The sequence below is a fragment of the Camelus dromedarius genome, chromosome 5, assembly GCF_036321535.1.
Source record: "Camelus dromedarius isolate mCamDro1 chromosome 5, mCamDro1.pat, whole genome shotgun sequence".
Lineage (NCBI taxonomy): Eukaryota > Metazoa > Chordata > Mammalia > Artiodactyla > Camelidae > Camelus > Camelus dromedarius.
In genome coordinates, this window is record NC_087440.1 from 37,117,901 (window position 1) to 37,140,736 (window position 22,836).

General features: G+C 33.9%; 1 protein-coding gene across 3 annotated transcripts in view; it reads left to right on the forward strand.

Moving 5' to 3' along the window:
• The window catches only part of G2E3 (G2/M-phase specific E3 ubiquitin protein ligase), a 50,384-nt gene that overhangs the window by 11,381 nt on the left and 16,167 nt on the right, over nucleotides 1-22,836 (forward strand). The window contains exons 2-11 of one of the 3 annotated variants that reach the window (XM_010986176.3): nucleotides 2,179-2,219; nucleotides 6,809-6,906; nucleotides 9,242-9,343; nucleotides 11,978-12,102; nucleotides 13,151-13,316; nucleotides 16,341-16,447; nucleotides 17,141-17,257; nucleotides 20,258-20,382; nucleotides 20,488-20,617; nucleotides 21,508-21,815. In XM_010986176.3, coding sequence (XP_010984478.1) covers nucleotides 2,179-2,219; nucleotides 6,809-6,906; nucleotides 9,242-9,343; nucleotides 11,978-12,102; nucleotides 13,151-13,316; nucleotides 16,341-16,447; nucleotides 17,141-17,257; nucleotides 20,258-20,382; nucleotides 20,488-20,617; nucleotides 21,508-21,815 — 1,319 coding nt within the window. The remainder of the gene's footprint in view (nucleotides 1-2,178; nucleotides 2,220-6,808; nucleotides 6,907-9,241; nucleotides 9,344-11,977; nucleotides 12,103-13,150; nucleotides 13,317-16,340; nucleotides 16,448-17,140; nucleotides 17,258-20,257; nucleotides 20,383-20,487; nucleotides 20,618-21,507; nucleotides 21,816-22,836) is intronic. The other 2 variants (XM_064485873.1, XM_031453529.2) reach the window with 2 other exon arrangements.

The following is a 22,836-nucleotide window of genomic DNA, read 5'->3' on the forward strand; positions in this document are numbered from 1 at the left end:
CTTCATTATGTTGTCCAACCAAGAGAGATAGCCTTGGGTCCTTGTAGTGGGAAGGGGAAGAGGGGAAGACATAGCTGCATAGAAATTGTGATTTCTTTATAAAGAAAAATTAGTCTAGAACCAAGTTACCTCTGTGGAGCTGTCATTATTCTGAATTACAGTGAGTCTAAAAGTAAGTAGTAGTTGCAATTCACCTACAGAGGAGAAAGCTTAAGGAATTATAAACTGGAGAGATTGGATTTCAAATATAAATCTGTATTGTTGGGATGCTGACTATGTAAGTTAAAACTTTTATGTTTAGGTTAAGTACTCTTATCCTGAGTTTATAGAATTTTCTGCAGTGAATTCTTACCTATGTATAGTTTGTGATATGCTGAATTCATCATCAGAAGTTGAATTATAAAGAAGTCCTAATAAAAGAGGCATTTTATCTTTCTATTTATTGTATTTCATCAGTTTTAAGATGGGCCCTGCCCCAACGCCCTGATATACCTTAGCATGTTTAAAGTCAGTTGTGATCCTCAATCAATTTTGACCAAGTAGGGCAGTCCACAATCATTTCATGAACATGTATAAACATCAAAAGTGTTGTTATATGTGCCTATGGAGTATAATCAGTACCTCTAAAAAACAAACAAAAAATCCAGGAAACACTAAAGGAGGACTCCTTTAACTGTACATTAATGGTTGTGGGGAGGGAATGGGAAAGGTAAGCCAAATCACTTAATTGCAGAGCCTGCTTAAAGTGGGGCTCTTCAGTTGTTTTACAGATTCTTTTAAGAAATACCTATCTTTATGGCACAGATGATTTTGTAAGAAAGAAGCAGAAAATACTGAAGGCTTGGAGTAAAAGTGATTCAAAAGACTTGGACTGTGACTTTTTATGAAAGCACAAAAATGATAATATGAGAAGACCAATGGTTAAACCCAAAACAGTTCTTAAAATTAGAATGAAATATGAATTCTAAATTGTAAGAAAGCATTGATACAGTTTGATAGTAATCTTATAGGGTACCTTTGTCCTTTCTTTGATATTTAATATATTTATTTATTGTGTTTTAATTATTTTCGTGTGAAGTGGCATAGTCACTCAGTTATGAGTTAGTTGATTCCCACCCATGAGCTCTGTGACCTTGTACAAGTATTTAAATTCTCTGAGCATAGGTTTTGCAACTATAAAATGAGGCTACATTTATCTAGCAGCATTAATTATTATGTTTACCCATTTCCACTTAAATTCCAAGAGCTTACACATGTTATCATACTTGGATCTCATAACGAACATTTAAGCAGGCTGTTCACATATCCTTGGTAAAGTGAAACTTTAATGTTATTAAGATACTATTCTTCCTCCAGTTGATCTTTTGGCTCTGGAGAACAGTTAGAATAAAAGTTGTATTTCAGTAATGAATACAAATAATTTTATTTGTTAGCTAGTAGGGAGTGAGGAAACAGAGGCAGCTCATGTCTTTCAATCTGTAAATAGTTTTGAGCACTGTGCTAGAAGATACAATGTAGCAGTCAGATGTTTGCAGCTTTATATAGAATCCCTGCAGATGCAACAGTGGCAAATATAGCCTGATAAAGGATTGTTTTGTAAGCTGCTTAAATATGAATGACATTGCTATTGATGATGTTTTGTTGTTAATTTTTCCTGAACAATGAACAATTCTTGGTAAGTTATGAAAAAAATAGACAAATTTCCTTGACTTACATAGGAACTGTCGTTTAGAAAGAATTCATTTTGTCCTAAAATAGCAGGGGGAAAAAAAAGACTTGATCTTTATATGTAAAATGGGCTTAAGTTCTAGGTTAATGTATTTGTAGGTAGGTTTTTTTTTAACCTACTTGAATGACCAGCTAGAAATTTGAAAGTCTAGGTCTGTTTTTTTCTTGGTATATCCCCCCTGGCTTCTTCCTACTAAATGCCAGTAGTCATCTTAATCTTTTTGATAACTAAAAAACATTACCTTCAATTTCGACACTGTCCCCAGACTTGACCACCCTTGATGAGAACTACTGGTCTTAAATGTGTGAGAGGTGAGGAAATTAAGTACTAGAGTGAGAAATGATCATGCAGCTTATTTGTAATCATGTATGGACTGAATTTAATTAAAATGGATAACTTGAAAATTTTAAAGTTAAGATGGCTGTATTATTTATTCTTATTTTTCCTAGTACAATGAATGAAAATAAACCTGGTGGGTCACAGAATCTTGGTAAGTAACCGTATTTAAAATATTTTCAAATACAATTTAAAATATTAAGATATTTTACTCTTGCTTTTTCATTACTATTAATCTTTTTAGACTGTTACTCAAACATTAGGAATGAATTCCCTGATCCTTAGTTCATGTTTCTATGCACTATAGTATTGTATGTATTCATATTAATGAAAGTCTTCTAGAAGAGGATAATATGCCAAATTTTATTTGTATTCTCTGTGTATTTATTAGGTATTGTTTGTATCTGAATAACAGTATTATTTAATAAATATGGTTTTTTCCATCTTTTTGTATGTGTGTTTTTTTTTTTTTACAAAAGATAAAATGCAGATGAGAATAATTTAAACAATACACAGAAGTTTAACATGAAAAGGAAAACTTGCTTGTAAGCGCTCACAGCAGTCTCAGAGATATAGACCTTTGCTTTTGTTCATTGATTGGTTATAAACAGTATATATTGACTTGCTATTATGGAAGATAAAAATTTTAAATTGTTACTGTATACTCTTTTGTTACTACTTCTTCATCTATCCTTTGTAAGATTTATTTTTTGATTCTCAAAATATTACACTTAAAACCCTATATCTTAACTCGCACTGCGGAGAGTATCTGATAACTCCACAGTCATGTTGGATAAGGAAATTTGTGCTCTTAAATCTCTCTCTCCTTTGCTTTCCTGCTTTTACCTACAGACTTGTATCAGCTGTGTTATTAGTTGTGAAACGTAGTAATTTGCAGACTACATTCATGTATTTGCCAAATGCAGATACTACCTGTACTGTTATTAGTATTTGTCTTAAGATTGACTCTGTTTTTTACTTACATGAATGTGTTCATTTTCATAACATAATAGTATCATTTGCTATAGTGTAATAGAAGGTGGTCTTAATAAATACGATACAGTCAGAACAACTTTATTGAATTTTAAACATTAAAATTAAAAAACAGTAAAGTACAAATAAAAAAAGTAACCTGCTTATAAAAATGCATGCCTGAAACCTGTCTGTCATGTGTCCAAGGTCTCCATACTGGGCAAAGGGGGGAGGGGAACAAATGGAAAGCACAGGTCCACAGCATACAACATATAGCCTATGCAGCTGCATCCAGCATTCACCTTGAGGACTCCTCTTCTGTTGTCTTGGCTAATTTCTTGTTTTCCTCTTCCTCTTGATAGCTGCATGCACTTAATGGCTTAAAGTATAGGCATTAGGGGTGAACAAGTTAATGCAGGAGCTCCTGGTGTAGTATGTCCAGTAAACAACAGCAATTTGCTAGAATTTATGTGGTCAGTTAATTTGTATGAGGACAGAAGGGGAGCTGAAAGTTTTTAAAAGATCGGGGAAAGGGACTTTCAGTTATTGTTTATTTCATTAAACAAGTGAGGGAGGGCAAATATAGGGGGCATATTTCACAACATTAAATATTAACTCATACTGTTTCTTTCCAGTCCTGGAATCTATTTGGTGACAATATAGTACCTTTTCCAACAGATAGCATCCATTCTTTTTTTTTTTTTTTTCTTTTTTGTGGGGGGAGATAATCAGGTTTTATATTATCGTTTTACATTAATTGATTGATCTTTCATAGGAGGTACTGGGGATTGAACCCAGGACCTTGTACATGCTAAGCACGGCACTCTACCACTGAACTATATCCTTCTCCAACATCCATTCTTGAGTACATGTACTAGTTAACGTAAATAAGACTAGCTTCTGTAATAGGTAAACCCTGAAGTCTTAATGGTTTAACATAATAAAAGTTTATTACTTGCTCATGTTACAGTCCAGTGTGGATTGGTTAGGGGCAATTGGACAAAGAGTTTCTGCTCCATGAATTCATTTAGAGATTCAGGTTCATTCCATGTTATGTTGATCTACCACCTTGAGATGCTCAGTCTTTTCTCTTCAGCTAATGATTTTCTTATTTTATTAGAATTGGAATTTTGCTGTACAAGTAAGTATCGTAAGATAGAATGGATAGGTGATTATAGTACTAACATTCAGTTCTACCTGTGTGCCATACCCATTTAATTATATTACTGTATACTATCTCATTTAATCCTCATTAGCATAGTTTGAGGTAAGTAATGTTGTCCTCTTTTTTAAGATGAGGAAACAGAGCCATAATGTGTTTATAAGACCTGTCCAAGGTTACAGAGCAAAAGTGTGGTGCTGAGTCTTAACTCAGATTTCCCTGACTCCACAATTTGCCTTTTTAAAATTATTATAATTGTGATAAAATACATATAACATGGAATTTCATCATTTTAACTAATTTGAGTGTATAATTTGGTGGCAGTTAGTACATCACAATTTTGTTCAGCCATTACTGCTATCTAGTTCCAAAACATTTTCATCACCTCCAAAGGAAACTATATCCATTAGGCAGTCACTTCTCATTGCTCCTGTCCTCAGCCCCTGGAAACTACCAATCTACTTTTTGTCTGTCTCTGTGGATTTACCTATTTTTCATAATGTAATCTGTTGTATAAATGGAATTGTATAATATGTGACCCTTTGTCTTTGATTCTTTGACTTAGCATAATGTTTCTAGGCTCATCCATGTTGTAGCATGTATTAGTATTTCATTCTTTTTTAGAGCTGAATGACATTTTGTTGTATGGATATACTATATTTGTTTATCCATTTATCCATCCATTGATGGCCATTTAATTTGTTTTCCCTTTTTGGCTATTGTGAACAGTGCTGCTGTGAATATTAGTGCACAAGTATTTATTTGAACATTTGTTTTCATTCCAAGAGTGGAATTGTTGCATCATACAGTAACTGTTTAACTTTTTGAGGAACTGCTATTTTCCAAAGTGGCTGTACCATTTTACATTTTACATTTCAACCAGCAGTATATAAGGGTTCTCATTTCACCACATCCTTGCCAACATTTGGTATTATCTGACATTTTGATTATAGCCATCTTAGTGGCTGTGAAGTGGTATCTCATTGTGGGATTTGCATTTCCTTGATAACTAATAATATTAAGCATCTTTGAATGTGTTTATTGGCTATTTATAGATCTTTGGAGAAGTCTCTATTCAGATCCTTTGTCCCATTTTAAAATTGACTTATGTTTTTATTGTTGAGTTGTAAAACTTACACATTTTGGACACTAGACCCTTAGAAGGTATGTGATTTCCAAATAAATTTTCCCATTCTGTAGAATTTTGTTGTCTTGCATGTGGTTATCCAGTCATCCCAGCCCTGTTTGTTAAAGAGATTGTTCTTTCCCCATTTAGTGATCTTGGCGTCCTTGTTCAAAATTAATTGACCATAGATGTACTAGTTTTATTTCTGGACTCTTTTACTGACATAAGGATAGACATATAGATCAATGAAAATTCGTCTATTGATCTATATGCCTATCCTTATACCAGTACCACACTGTTCTGATTTCTATAGCTTTGTCAGAAGTTTTGAGTCTTCTCTCTTTTCTCTCTCTTTTCTAGCTAAAGGTTTGTCAGCTTTGTTGACTTTTTCAAAGAAATAACTTTGTTTTCATTCTATTTTTCCATTCTCTATTTCACTTATTTCTGCTCTAGTCTTTATTTCCTTTCCTCTGTTAATTTTGGGGTTTGTTTGCTCTTCTTTTTCTAGTTCTTTAAGGTTAAAAATGACTGATTTAGGATCTTTCCTTTTTCATATAGCCTTGCTATATGAGCATACAAGCCTAAAGATGAGCCAGAGGCGAAAGCTTAGGGTTTCTAAGGTTGCTTCTGAGCATGCATCCAGCCCTGGGCATGTATTGTCCTTCTATATTCTCTGGTATATATGGGAGCTTTTCAAAGCCTTTATCTCTGTATCCCCCTTTCCCAGCCTCTTCTTTCCTAGACTCTTAGATCTGTTACCTGCTTGCCCTGTTTGTTATCCTTTGTTCCAAGCTGCTGCAGCCAGAGTAGTTGTCTTAAACGCTTTTGACAGTCAAGCTCCAGCCCTGAGAAAGTTCTGAGGCAGGTGAAACAGGGCAAGCATCTGAGCCCAACCCTTGGAGAGTCACCCCGTAGGTCAAAACACTCAATCAGACTTCTTTCAACAAGGTCCGTATTACCTCTTCTTAGACAATTCACACCAGGAACGTGGGCCTTAGGAACATCACACATTGAACATGGCCTAAGGCCTTTGCCTAACTAGAGAATGGGGGATGGTAGGAAATTAAAATGCCACAAATCTCTCATCAAAATTTGGCAACTTGTTTCTTTATTAAGCATTCTTCTCGTTGTTTTAAGCTTTTAAATCAGATTTCTGAGTTTCTGAAAAGTTAATTCTGATGATTTTGGCAGCTTAAACATTGCTGTAGTGGAGAGATGGAGTTTCCCAATCTGTTATTTTCAGTGTGTTATCCTACACGTTGCTATTTTAACTACATGCTAGAATTCATCATTGAGGATTCATGGAAAAAATGTAAAGTCACATTGTTTAGAAGTAGGTATTGGAAGATATAATTTACTGATAACAGTATAATGTGATTTGCTTTCTCAGAAGGAATTGAACACATCAGATGAGAGGAGCACTAATTCCATAGTTATTTTTAAATTTAAAAATATTTACTATTTACTTTTTTTTTACTGTTAGCTTGTGTTTTCTGTCGAAAAAATGATGACTGTCCTATTAAATATGGAGAAAAGAAAACTAATGAGAAATGGGATCTCACTGTACATTACTATTGTTTGGTGAGTATAAATTTTAATTAAATCCTAGAAATTTGATTTTCTTCTAAAGAAGAGAATTAGATCCTGATGACTGGTTTCTGAGAAATGGATAAGTCATTTAACTTCTCTGGATCTCATTTTGCCAATGTAAAAATAAGATTTTTCATTTATCAAATTCTAAGAGTCTGAAATTACTTGGTATGTAGAAATACCTGTCATCATTACCTGTTTATTTTTGCCTAACCCTTTAGAGCCTTAGTGGAAAAAGGAAAAAATGGTTAGGTTTCTAATGGAATTGTTCTTTTTATCATTTTGTTGTTTCCATTGTTGCTGGTGATAAATCTTAGAAAAGACTTGCTTGAAAGTTCAGGAACTAAAAGAAAAGTATTTTATTTCACAGAGAACCTAGAAAGTTCTATCTAAAGGTAATACATACTTGGGGAAAAGAAAAGTTAATTTTTGGGTCACTCAGAAGGAAGAAAAAGTGGTGTCACTTTGAGAATTAGTTCTCATTTATTACCCATTCCCTCCACAGACTTCTTACCTCACTGAATCCACCTTAAGATATTAGTGGCACCATCACTGCCTTAGCATGCCAGGGTTGCATGAGTACACGCAATATTTCTTGGCACTTGTCTTAGTTTTATATTGCTGCTTAACTAATTATCCTGGAATACAGAAGCGTACACATTTATTATCTCATAGTTTCTGAGGGACAGGAATCTGGTATTGGCTAAGCTGGGTGGTTCTGTCTCAATGTCTTTCAAGAGGTTGCAATTGATATGTCAGCCATGGTTCAGCCATCTGAAGGTTTGATGGACTGGAGGATCTACCTCCAGTGACTCACGTAGCTTTTGGCCTCATTTACTCCTACTTTTGGCTGGAGGCCTCAGTTGCTTACTTCTTGGGCACCTCTGTAGGACTGCTGACAGCGTGACATCTGGCTTCTCCCAGAGCAAATGATAAAGGAGAGAGAGAAATAAATATGCACCTAGACAGAACCTTATGATCTAGTTTTCATAGTCATATAACATTGTCACCTTTGCTTTATTCTGTTAGAAGTGAATCATTAATTCTAGCCTGCACTCAAGGGGAAGGGAATTAGGCCCCACCTCTTTGTGGACGTATTTTTATGCCCACAGCAGCATTCATGTTAAAACTCTTTAGATGCTTCCTTGAGAAATCATCTAACATATTTCTTGGTGGTTCGCTAAGATTTGTAGATTGGTCTAGGAACCTAACTATTTTGTACTAAGATTTAAGGGAACATGAAATTGGCATTCCAGATTTATTTGTAAGGTGGAGTCTTACAGTTTGTATCACAAAAGAAAACCTTTTTATTTTTCTAAAGAGTTTATTTTACTTTCCATGCAGTAGAGTTAGGAGGGCTGTTTTATTAGTGGGTTATTTTTTCATATTTCTTAAGTAATAGATACCACTTTGGGTTTTCTTTAGGGTATATTATACTGATTAAAATAAGTTTCTATCACAAATTGGAAGTATTTTTGAATTATTTAATATATTTCAGTTGGTCATATCAGAATTTCCCTTATATTTTGCCTTATTTCATTACTGAGTAATAACCTAAAAACATACTGATCCTACCTAGGCTCAGCATTTATAAGGTTCTATTTTCTTGTGAATAGGGAAGTATAGTAATGTTGTAAATGATAATGGAATGTTAGAACTGAAAAATTTGGAGACAGTCTAGCCCAGTGTTTTTATTTTTTGCGTTTAATATCAGAAATACGAAATTACTTGCCTAGGGTTCCAGAAAGTTGGACACAGAGCTGAGTTTGCAATCCAGAATTTCGTATTCATAGTCTCATGCTTTTTCTTGATTCATGCTTCCTTAACATATTTAAACTGAGGTTAAAACAGATTTTTAAAAATTCAAACATTTTCCTTAAGTAAAATTTAGTAGATTTCCCTGTAAATATGCCTTTTATGATTCAGAATCCAGCTAAATTTAAAGTTAGTGTGAAATATCACTGATAATCTGAATTGTCCCTGTAGTATTTATTATTGTTACATTCACATTTCAGTATTTACCACTTTTTTTTTAAGCTTGATTATAAGTGTTTTATGCTTTACTTCCTTTTTTTGTTGTTGTTATTTTCTGGAATGCTTTTAGAAGCCAGTTTGGTTGTATGAACTGTTACTATCCAGTGTCTTCCCAATCAAAGAATGTGAGTAGTGTCTTACTTGGACCATGAAAAATAGCTATTATAGATAAGAGATACTTGAAATTTGAGTTGTTTTATGTCCCATTTTTTATTGGAATATTATAGATATATATTTTTTATTCCATACTAGTTTCTTAGAGTTTATTTTCTAATTGAGAATATATTCATAGTTGATGTCAAGTGGAATTTGGCAGAGGGGTAAAGAAGAAGAAGGAGTTTATGGTTTTCTAATAGAAGATATCAGGAAAGAAGTGACTAGGGCTTCTAAACTGGTAAGTAAATTATTTTACTCATTATGCTAAATACCACAAATATTGTCAATACTAGGGAAGTCTTTTCCATCACTTTTTCTACTAGAAATTTATAAGACATTGATTTTATGTTCCAATGCTTACTTTGTCACATCCAGTACATTTTAGAAAGAATACTTCGTATTTTTCCAGGTGAAAGAGCTCAACTGATCCTGGATAAGATATGTGACAATAGTGATTTCAATTCCTTATCTTATTCCAACCTAACCATCATTCCAGCCACTCTTACCATCAGAATTATGACCGTATTTCCACTGTGCTTTTCTTCAAACCTTCGATCCTCAGTCAACCCAACTGTTCACTTTTTATTCTTATACCTCAGTTGCTGGGTTGGAATGATGGATTGAGGTGGAAATTACACAATTACTGTGAAGACCAGTAATTTATGAACTCCATGTCTCTTGTGGCTCTTCTGTGGCATGGTGTGATTATGTTGAGTGCCTTCTCATGTTCTCCAGAATAAGTATTCTAAACCTTAACTCCCTGTTCATTCAGTTATAATTTGTGGATCTTCTGTGTGATAGTTATTATATCACATGCAAGGAATGGACTGTTGTAGGTCTCTGTGTGGTGTGAGTATAAATAATGAGAGTTAGAGAACGAGAAGATTGGAAGTCTAGGGGGTTTGGTCCAGAGAATGTGATACTGGAATTGAGTTCCGTGGAGGAGCAGTTTTGGGTGATGAGAGGATTCTTTGGTACACTGGCATGGATGAAGTGCCTTGACACATTTTAGTTGAGGAAGTGAAAGGATTGTCCTATTGATGCTAAAGTTGTTTAGAATGATAGCAAGAATTAAAATACAGAGAAGGATGCCAAAATCTGGAGGTAGAATGACCAGGAAAGTAGTAGGTGACAGAGGGTAGACGTCATTAGGCTCAAAGGACTAGATCTTTTTAAGTATGAATATAGAGTGGTGGCCTACAGTCTGTAATATGGAACTAAAATAATGTTCTGTTTTTCCCCTTTCCTGCTTCTGTCCATATCCCACTCCTACTCCTTGCTAAGTCTGGAATTTAAGGAGGATGGAGAAATAAGCAGCGTCAGTCAAGAAATTCTGTAAGGAAAGCATTCAGAGAACTTTATTTTAGTTGAGGCAAAGTGATGGAGGCAATTATTTTTAAAGTTGTTGAAGATGCAGGGGAGTTAATGGTAAAATAGAGGCTCTAAGGCAGAAGGGAAAACCTTGGGGAAAAGTTTAGCAGTGGCATTTTATCTAAGGACCATGTGAGAGTATTAGTATCAAAATCCCTTAACCTCCTGATAATAATGAAAGATAGATGGCCTCCAGATGTCCCTGTCAGATTTGGAAATGTTATCTTAAAATATCTGTATCCTCTCTGAATATATTGTGAACGTTTGAGAGTATCTTAATCCTGAAGAGGTGCTCTATTTGTGACCTTAAAACTGGAATTCCAAATGTCAGTTTACTGGGACAGCCTCAGGTTGGCAAGATATCCTCCTACAGCCTGATGATAATTGAGGAGGCAGCAGTAAGACTGAATAATCTTTTCATCTGTGTCCATTGTAATGGTCATCTCAAGGGGGTTCCAAGATGCTTTAGGTACTGTTTTGTATTTTAGTAATGATTGGTGCATCTAATAGTCTTTGTTTATATACCACTGTTAAGTTAGTGGCAGTGGCATTGCCACTGAATTCATTTCAAGGACTGCTTTAATAGATTACCACAGACTGAGTCACTTAAAACAGAAATTTATTCTTTCGCAATTCTGGAGAATAGAAGTTCCGAATCAAGCTGTCAGGATTGATTCCTTCTGGAAGCTCTGAGGAAGAATCTGTTCGATGCTTCTCTTTGAACTTCTGATGGCTGCTGGAAACCTTTGGCATTCTTTGGTTTGTGGCAGCATAACTTCAGTATCTGTTTCCATCTTCATGTGGTTTTCCCCTGTGTGTCTTAAGTTTTCCTCCCCTTTCACTTATAAGGACACCTGTCTTTTGATGTAAGGATGGGACTACCCTAAATCCAGGATGAACTCATCTTGAGATCTTTAACTTACTTACATCTACAAAGACCTTCTTTCCAAATAAGTTCACATTCATAGGTAGCAGGAATTAGGACTTGAGCATGTCTTTTGGGGAATCACTACTTAACCTTCTCTGAGTATCTAACACTTTTTCATTTGGTTAGGATAGTGATCCTAGCCAGTTTTTTACAGGTTGGTTTTCAATATTGTTGCTGTTCTCCTTAATAAATGTTTCCTAATTATGTGTTTTCTATTGAAATTTGAATGAGACTTTCATGTACAACCACTATGTGTACAAACCCTGCAGTTTAAAATATTTTAGCAGGGAGGAAGGAAAGGAAACTTCATTGTCTCACCCACATGTTAGGTTATAGATGTTTCCTTTCTCAGAAATTGTTATAGAAGTGAATCCTTAGTGGTCTTTAGATCATTTCTGAGTAGAATCATTTTTTTTAGGAAATTTCTTTAATATACCATCATCACAGCTATTGTATGATAAAAATATTCTTCAGACTCCCCACAATGAACATTCATCTATACCTTGGTCTTATATATATATAGTACTCAAATTTTGTATATGTTGTAACTCCTATTTTTATATTTTCTTCTAGAAATGCAGTGTTTGCAAGAAAACTGGTGCTTCAATTGGATGTGTTGCACCCCGATGTAAACGAAGTTATCATTTCCCATGTGGACTTCAGAAAGAATGTATTTTCCAGTTCACTGGCAATTTTGCGTGAGTTAATTAACTATTGAATATGAAAGATAAATGTTAAAGTGGGAAATGGATATGGGTCTCCCAATGATACAGTTCCTTTGTAAAATTTCCTTTCAAAGCTACACTGAGTTTATGCATATACATTGTGTGTGTGTGTGTGTGTGTGTGTGTGTGTGTGTGTGTGTGTGTGTGTGTGTTTATGATTTCTCCCCCCTTCTTTATGGTCATATCTATCTTCAAAGTCTTGAGAATTGCAGTGTCTATAATGGGCTTAATGATTAGTATTCACCTCTAGCTTTCAGCTCTAGAATGTAATATGGAACTGTTAATTTGTTCATAGTCAGTGAAAATTTCCACCTTACACAGTTCTAGATTTTATGTCGCTCTTTAGATTTAATAATCCACTTTTCTTTCACAGGGCCATATATGTTTCTCATTGAGTAAACTGAAGGAGTCATATAAATTTGGTGGAGTCCAAAAAATTAATAGCATTTCCTGAGATGCCCCTAAAAATACTTGCTTCTTAAGTTCAGCTTTAAATACCAAAATTTTATGAATTTTAGTATTTGATATCATGAGTGTTTTATTTCTTTTAGTCTTTGTGTTCTTGACGTATTTAATGGATTGCTATGATGTATGAAACTGCAGTTTAGAAAATACAAATGGAAATGAATTTAGTGGGTTAGGAATAAGTTATTTGCATTTCATTATATGATTAAAATATTTATTATTTTTAAGTGTAAGTTTGTTCCTTTAGTTTTGTGCAAGGTTGAGTACAATGGTGTATATACTCTGTTGCAAATAATATTACGTAGGATTCTCAACGTAATGTTACTGAAATTCTGTGAGGTAGGTCTCACTACCAAAAGGTTCACAATTTGGAAGTCCAGCTCTCCTTGGTCATAGGTTTTAAAACTGATTTATAGTGCCGTTGTTCCAGTCTACTGTAGGTTAATTATGAAAGAAAGATGAATGAATTTTCTCTTATAAATGTGACTTGCAAGGCTAACCTAGCTGTGCTTTATACTTTATTAGATGTTGTTTTTAAAATAATTTATATTTTTAGGTCATTTTGTTGGAACCATCGACCTGTTCAAATAATTACATCTAATAATTATAGAGACTCCTTACCGTGCACCATTTGCTTGGAATTTATTGCACCTACTCCAACTTACAGTGTATTACGAAGTCCTTGTTGTAAGAATGCTTGGTTTCATAGAGACTGTTTACAGGTAAGATGTTTTGTAAGCTTCTCCTGATAAAAAATTTGTTGCTTGCTAATTTGAATGTTAAATTAGAAAGAATTGACATGTATATTTTAGCTCTTAATACTTGCAACTTTTTAAAACAGCTTTATTGAATCAAAATTTTACTACAGTAAACACTTTATCGTAACTTTTTGACAGTGAACTGATTGTTGTCTAATGAATTGAAATTAATATTAGCTGTTTGAGAAGCTACCTTGTATGTTAAACCTGATGACAAGTTTTCTAGTAAATGAAACATCATAAAACATATGTTAAACAATTTACTGTTTTTTCAATTCATAAGATAATTTAAAAATTTTTTAAAGATCCCAGTTATTTATAACATCCAATATGTAGTATACATGTGTGAAAGTACCAATTGATAGACAATTAGAATTAATAGAATGCCAAATAACAAAGGTTTCAGTTAAATTTATACTGTTTCCTTAAAAGCTTGGCTTTAATTATTGGTTAGTAAAATGAAATGTTATTATTGATTACAGATTATCTGCAAAAGTTTTTTTTAAACTAGGAGATACTGTAAATCCTCTTATATTTCAATAGTCTTGAAAGTACTAACAATTGTCAAAGTAGTAAAGCTTTATTATTAAATACTTTCTAATTTTTTGTATGAACCTTGAACTCTTATTTTTAGGATTATTCAGTTAAAAGTGGCAGGATAGTCTATTTTGTTGGGTAAATGTTAGAAATCCTGTTAATTCTTACAAAGAAGTGTTTATAAAAGGATCCAGAGTGCAGTTCATAAACATGAAGTGCCATCTTTACCTATTGAGGAAGAAGTTCACAGTATATGAGAATCTTTAAGTAATTTATCTTAATTAAGGGTTTATATTTGAATGAATGTAATTGCAGGCAACTGTATCATTTTACAAACTTTGTTTAACAGTATGTTATTTTTCAAGACAAATAAGATTTGCTTCATTATGCATTAATAATGAAACAGAGGTTCTCAAACTAGACCTAGGATTTATAGGATTTTTTGTGAATACTGAAAATACTAGGTTTCTAATTCTGTCATTAAAAATGAGAAATAGTACTACTAACAAAAATATAGGTCTACTTTATGCAAATATAATTAAAGATCATGGCCGCTTGGATACCTGTCTATGATATAAACATAGATGAGCAGTTATTGCTGTGCCTATGATATAAATATTAAACAACCAATTACCACACCAAGGCAGCTCATTCTGAGGCATGTTCCTTAAAGGAGCTCCAGTGACTTTTCCACTCTGGTAAAATTCTTAACTGAAATAGTAAATGGAGTCTACCCTGTTTAGGTAGCTACAGTAATACCTGAAAAATACATATATTTTAATCTCTGAACTCCATTAATATAAAAAGAGTTGAAGGAAGAACAAATCCATGCAGTAGAATGAGAATTGTATGTGGTTAAGCAAATTGTCTTTGTGACCACTACGGACGAGATCAGGCGCGTTCAGGGTGGTATGGCCGTAGACTCTTTGTGACCACTACAAATGCTAAATACATTGGGATTTTTGTGAGGAGAGACTACAAATTAATATCATAGAAGTTGATGGAAACTTTCATTCTGTGTATGCAGAGGATTATCACTATTCTTGTTCAGTTTGGATTTATCTGTCATTACTGTGGTCTTGTTGATATCTTTCATATGACCTATGCTGGTTTTCTTTCTTCCTCCATACTAGATACTTCCTTGTATCATATGCTGTATTTAGTAAGATCTTGGTATCACTTTACAATTGCTCAAAGATCCTTTAAGTTCAGAGATTTCAATAACTTGTTGCTTCCCTCTCACATGCTGTGTGTGTGCAACCTGCTAGTTCATTGAACCTGGGTTCCTCTTAGTTCACTTCTTTCTTCACCGTTCACAAATCATTCCCCAAGTCTGTGAGGTCTGCTTAATAGATATTTTGTGTATATCCTTTTTTGTAGCTACCCTCTACCTTTTAAATAGATTTTTGCTGGAGCTTACTAACTAGTCTTTCTTTTGCATGCCTTATTCCCCATCAATTCTTCACACTAATAGCTTTGCTCTATTCTCATTACTTAGTGCATTATGTTCAGCTTGTAATCCCTAAGTATATTATTAATTAGTTTCCTAATCATATGTACTCTCTCTTGCCACTGAGACTTGATATATGTGCTGTTCCCTGTCCTTGTAGTGTCTTTTGTCCTATTTTCCTGACAAACCCCTACTTCTTCCAACTTTGGCTTTAACCTTATCATCCCTGTGACATTTTTGTCAGGCTCTTAAATAAACTTCAGTGCTACTTCCTCTCTCGATGTATATCCTTTTCTTAAAAGAAGTACAGTAAAAACACTTTTATAATTGTATATACATATGCCTACTCACAAGAATTTCTTGAAATAGGATCTAAGTCACTTAATGTTTCTGTTTTGGTACTAGCATAGTGTTTGGCACCTGTATAGTAAAGATACATATTTATTAAATGACTGTGTGCTACTAGCTTTTTAAATTAGAGATTAGCTACCCTTTCCCTCTCTTTCTGGATACTCTCTGCCTGCTGCTTCTGTATTTCTATTTGCTGAGGCAATGAGAATACTTTTTAAGGTTCTCTCTTAGGATGAAAACTGACTTAGACATTGAATTAAAAACAGAACCAAGGATACTTTTTATGTAACATTTATTTAAACATCCTTCCTAGATGAAGTAACTGAAGATTTTTACTGTTCTATTCACAGAGAGTAATGAACAACACAGTATTTGGGAACAGAAATGACATTAGATACAAAAGGTTGAGAAATATATATGAGTGATGTAAAGAACAGTCAGTTCATTGACTTAATTTTTTTTCCTTTGGGAAAAATATCTCCAAATTTTAGCAGTGGGATAACTTAGTTTATCAAAGTTTGTGAACCACTAGCATAGAAAAATAACTTTCCGTAATATGTGAAAAATAACACATGTTCTATTAGCTATATAATTCATAACTTGATAACCTATTAAATTATTAACAATAGATTTTCTATTTTCCACTGTAGGTTCAAGCAATAAATGCAGGAGTGTTTTTCTTTAGGTGCACAGTATGCAATAATAGTGATATATTTCAGAAAGAGATGTTGAGAATGGGAATTCATATTCCTGAAAAGTGAGTAGCATTTAGCCATTTGACAAAAAGATATTTTAAATGTAGGATTTAATAGCAAACCCCTACTTCTGGAAATAAGCATGTATGTCTGATTAAGTACTCACAGACAAGCAGCCATTTCAAATAGGAAAATGTGAAGCCTCCCTCCCCACCCCTTTCTCCTCCTCCTCAGATTGCTAGTTGTTAAGACCAGGCACTGTGACTTAAATGTCTCATTAGTGGTTTATAGTCTCTTAATAATTGTACACCTCACTTATGTACAATATTAATTGGTTGATTCATACACAAGTATAATAGGTTTCAAAGTGGTATGTGTAAATTGTCTTAAGAGAATCAAGATGTGGTTAAAAATATATAAGGATTTTCTTAATACTTAAAGATGAGGAATCCAGAAGTAATGGTATTAACATCAAAATTTTAAAAATAGGAAATGAAATATTAGGAAAAATGTAAATTTTAGAAAATTTCTGCTTGATTTTTCATTTAGCATTTGAAATTCACTGTGAGACTGATTAACTGTAGGGTAAAATGACACTAATGGATTTATATCTTGAAGTGAATGATTAATCCTAAAGAAGAACAAGTTTTATCCTTGTTCCTAAGTTTGTGAAGTTTTTATTTTTAGATTGATTACCAATCCTTTTATGTAACATTTTAAACCAAAGTATATTTTATATTTTGCTTCATTTACAGAGATGCGTCTTGGGAATTAGAGGAAAATGCTTATCAAGACCTTCTGCAGCACTATGAGCATTGTGATGTCCGAAGATGCCGTTGCAAAGAAGGGCGAGACTATAATGTGCCTGATAGGTATATGGAGAAGTTCATATGCTTAGTGTGGTTAATGTCCTTTTTTAGACCTTCAGCTGAGAAAGTAGGTGTTCTAGTTAGTGAAATATAGTTTTGCTCTTGGGGTGTTTGAAGTTGTAACTTGAGATAAAGGTATGTTTATTAAATGTATATTTACATCTGTTTACAGAGAAATTATTGCAGTTTGCATAATTGTGACTTTTGTGGTGTATTTTCATGAGGCTTTGTTTTCTAGAGCTCTGCTGTTCTGTATGGTAACCACTAGCCACAGGTGAATATTGAGCACTTGAAATGTGGCTATTCCAAGTTGAGAGATATTGTAAGTGTAAAATACACACCAAAGACTTATATGTGTCTTAGTTTGCTAGGACTGCCATAACAAAATATCACAAAGTGGGTGGCTTAAGCAATGGAAATTTGTCTTTTCGCAATCCTGGAGGCTAGAAATCTAAGAGGAAAGTATTGTTTTTTTGTTTTTTTTTTCTGAAGCCTCTGTGTGGCTCACACATGGCTCCCTTCTAGCTGTATGCTCACTTGACTATTCCTTTGTCTGTGTCCTTGTCTTTTTTTCTTATTAGGACACTAGTCATATTGGATTACGGCCCTCCCCATATGTGACCTCATTTTATCTTAATTATCTCTTTAAAGGGCTTATCTCCAAATACAGTTTACATTGTGAAGTACTGCGTATTAGGCCTTCATCATACGAATTTTGGGGGTGACACAGTTTAGCCCACAACATTAAGAAAAAACTTTAAAATGTCTTGTTAATATTTTTTTATATTGATTACATGTCAAACAAAATGACTATTTTGGAAATATTTAAATTTATTTCACTTGTTTCTTTTACCTTTTAAAATCTGGTTACTAGAAAAGTTTAAATTACATGTATGATTTGCATTATATTTGTGTTGGATGACACTCTTCTAGAAATTAAGAAACTGGATTAATCTATCAGTGTTTCTTTTGGATCACCATAAAAAGGGTTTGGCATCTGAAATTTATTGATTACTCTTCTAGTATCAGTAGACATTGGCTGTAATCTTAATGATCATTTTGTGCCTTCTATGTACACTGTAATGTGTGGAATATTAGAAATTGAGAGTATTTTCATTTTTTAAGATGCAGAATAAAAAGTAACAAATCTATATATAGGAAACTTATATAGGAAATCTTGATAAAGTTTTATCCCTGTTGTGGAGTATTAATTAACATGGTAAACTGAAACTTAAAGTGCAGAGCAGAGTATTGGGAGCCTTATTTCTCATGGAAAGTGTGATTTGGCTAGGTGAGCTACTGCTAATTTTCAGCGACTTAGCTAAAGTCTTGCCAGCTTTGGAAAGTGTCCCCTAAGCAACTCTTAACTACTACTGATTCCCCATTCTGGGCTGGGTTTTCCCTTCATTGTGCTTATTACAATATAATTGACATTATTTAAATTTGTCTTTGCCATTAGAGTATATGATCTTTTAAGGGTAGAGATCTCATTAAAGACGTAAAGTAATGTGTATCCTTGCCTGTGTTACTTGATCTGGTGACCCTGAGTATTCATTTGTAAAGACTAATAAATACCCTGCTCAAGGGTTGTGCTGAGGAACAGATGAGATAATATATATAAATGTGTTTTGTAAACAGTAAACCACTTTAGAGTTCTAAGAAACAGTGTATTCATTAATGCTGATATTTTCTAAATTCATTTTAGGCTATTTTGATTAATCAATATATATTTCTTGTGTACCACTGGTCACCTAATCATTTGCTACTAAACTCCCTTTTCTTTCTGGCAGTTACTTTGCCTTTTCTCTTGGGACACAGATACCTGATATCTGAATGCTTTTTCTGTAATCTCACTGCCTCTCATCCTAGTGATAGGAAGGTAATTTTGCTGAAAGGCAGCATGGTGTAGTGGTTAGGAGGATGAGTCTGAAGCCAGGTAAAGTGGGTTGGAAGACTCACTCTTTGAACTTGATTGGACAAGTTCTGCCCCTCTCTGCCTTGGTTTCCTCTTCTTTAAAATGGGGGAAACTGGTTTTCCAGCCTTCCAAAATTGTGAGGATTAAACTTTACACCTAAGGAGTGGGAACTGGGCCTGGTGTATAAGCACTCATGTTAGCTGTTATCTTTCTTTCTCATCATCAGTTGGCAGAACTATCTGGTGCAGAGAGGGAAACACAGAGAGAGCACCTACCTACATGCCTTTATCCACATAGAGAGATTCTCCCACACCTACCAGAAGGGAGGTTATCCAGCTACCTCTCATCACCCACATATCCATACACTCAGGGAGTATATCCATTTCTATACAGAGGGTGCACTCATAACGAAACAAAGAGAAGGCCACACATCATAACCCACACCCGTGTCACCCACACCCTTACAGAAGATGTGAATGCGGACTGGCACATGTCACACACTGCAGTGGGGAAACATTGGAAATAGGATTCTGAGGGGAACAGATGGCAGAGAATATGAATATGAGTCAGGTAGTAGGTCTAGATCCTGCTGAGATGCACAGTAACTGAGGTATGTGAGCGAGCTCATTATAGGAAATGATTCCTCACCTTGAATGGGAAAGAGTGTTTTAGGTAAAAATGTATTTACTGAATGCTGCTTTCATATCAGACACACTGACACAGCAATCTTCCTTTGAGCGTGGTCATCTCCAAATATAAAAGAAATTTTTTTTTCTTAACCATGTTCTTTCTGGTATTTATATTCTTTGGGTGTATGTGCAATTACATTTTGATATTTAGTTGAATTATTTTAAGATAGAGAATATTTAAAGGAGGTGGTTGCAAACATAATAAATGAAGTAGGAAAAAAAACTAGTTTAGGAAAATGCAATGCAATATTAAAGCAGTTAATTTATTTTCTCTCCTTTGGTAAAAGGGTTGGTTGTGTGTGTGTGAGGTGGACAGTGAGGCCTGTGGCAGTGCTGGTGATTGGACTTAGACTAAGTTAATACCAGATGTAAACATCTGCTTCTTTTTATGTCCTCAGCAAATGGGAAATAAAGCGCTGTCAGTGTTGTGGTTCTAGCGGAACACATTTAGCCTGTTCCTCACTACAATCCTGGGAACAGAATTGGGAGTGTTTGGAATGTAGAAGTATTCTCTACAATTCAGGTAATACTTCGTAATTTTGAATAAAGTTTTTATTCAAATGCATATTATTAAAAAGTTTCTATCTATATTTCTATTATGCTAACATTGGGTTTTAAATTTCTGCAGGTGATTTCCAAAAACCCAAAAAACACACATTACCCAACACTAATGTGGGAATAACTGATTGTTTGTTAGAGGAATCCTCACCTAAATTACCCAGACAGTCACCTGGAGCCCAGCGTAAAGATCTGCTGAGGTTTGTATTTTGAATTGGAGAAAAATATAAAACTCATGCTTTGAGAAAATTACAACAGAAAGTGGCTATGTACATTTAGAGTATTAGCTCATCTTACAGTAGTTTTGGAAGAGGGTTTTTCAAACTGCAGTTTCCAACTTGATATAGAAAGATGATCCCATGAACCTTGCCCCAACAGGATTATTTTGAGTTCATTAATTCCAATTACAGATGGAGAAACTGAGGCATAGAACAATTGAGTTAGTCCATAAAATGGTGTGGAAATCCTGTTAAGACACAGATTGCTTGGCCTCCTGCTCAGAGGTTCTGATTCTGTTTATCTGCTGTGGGGCTCAAGAATTTGCATTTCTGACAAGTTTCCAGATGCTGCTGCTGCTGCTGATCTGGGACCACAGTTTAAGGGTGACTGGTATAGACTAAAAAGTACTATTTAAAGGACTGTGAGTTCTGTTTATATCATGTCATCTCTTAAAACTATATTTCTCTCGTATAGAAAGCAGACATTACATTTGCTTTATTTTTAAAGGATTTAGTGAACATGAAATAAAATACAGTTAAGCAAGTATGGCCAGGGAGATGAGAGTTTGAGCTTTTGAATCTGCTGAATTGATCAAATTTGAGATAATCATCTGTCACCATTTTTATAAATAATTTATGATATTAGATGATTTTAATTTGATAGAAGATTAGGAAGGGGGAATCAATTTAGAACAAAGGTTATCAAATAACTATTTTTGGTTCTAGTGGCAGCCATTGTCTGCCTTTGGGTGGGTGTTGGGGAAGAATTTCCTTCTAATCTTCTTTTCTATTTTTTGATTGGCTTTGTAACTGCTGTGTGACATAAAGTACTTTAGAGTACTTACTTCTATGTTTAAATTCATGTTTTATAGGCAAGGCAGCAAATTTAAAAGAGATATTTCGACTCTAATAATAGAGTTAGGATTCCAAATTAAAAAAAAAGCTAAAAGATTATATATCAACAAAGCTAATATTTGGAATAGTGCCTTAGATGGATTCAGAAATCAAAACTTTAATCCTTCGTACTCAATTGAAGTAGTGTATGTTAATGAAAATGATCATTTTGGAAGAGAGCATCCTGGATCAAAGCAAGAATTCCTGTGTCTCTTAATGCAGCAACTTGAGAACTCACCGTTGTTTGAAGGGTCCTTGTCAAAGAACTTATCTCTAAATTCTCAAGGTAATTATTTTCTTTATTATTGTGCATACTGAATATGCCATGTGTAAAGAAAGAGATAGCTGGTTAGAATTGATATTCAATACCTGTGGTCAAAATGATAATCACTTTGTTAATAAAATAATGATAGAATCATAGAAAAGAGGGGAAGTAATTTTTTAAATTGAATTTTTTAGTGAAACATTTTATAGAATATCCTTAATTTATTTATAACAATATCTTCCTTGAAGCGATTCCTGTAATTAATTAGAACTTCTTTAAAATGTGCTTTATATTCATTTTAATTCGTTTGAATAGAGTGACCGAATGGGATGGATGATTATTTGAGCACTGCTTGTTCATATATTTGAAATTTGGAATTGTCATGTTTCTTTACAACTTAGGATTTTTATAACATAATTTTTTGGTCCACATGTAACAGTTTTAACATACTTTTGCATTCAGAATTTTTTTTCTTGATTCTTCTCTGTCTTTACTTCTGGTGAGGAACTAATGTGATTAAAACAGGCATCTCAAAACAGTGGTTAATTCTAGCATTATTTTTTATACACGTTTATACCACTTTTGCTGTCGTGGGCAATCTGAAATGGAGTGAGAAGACTTACTTTATTCCACTTGATTTCCTTTTATATTTTCTTTAGAATTCCTCACCATTGCCTGAAATATCATTGAAATAATTGAGAAAACTACCAAGGAGCATTTGTACTATGTACAGGATATACAGTCTTAATTCTAAACTCCCTTTGGAAAAAAAAACTCAAAATAATCAGTATGTTAACTCAAGACAGTTTTGTTACAGTGGAGAGTACGTGATTTAAGTCACAAAATGTGAATTCAGTTTGTATGCATCTAGTTCAGTAGCTTTATATCCTTAGGTGAATGACAAAGCCTTTCTGGATCTCAGTTTCTTAATCTGTAAGATGTGACTACTAATATGTAGTATATAAGGTTATTGTTGAGGGGATTTAATTATTATTTCAAGTATTGTTAATGTTATTTATTAATAAGTTACTTTGAACAATTT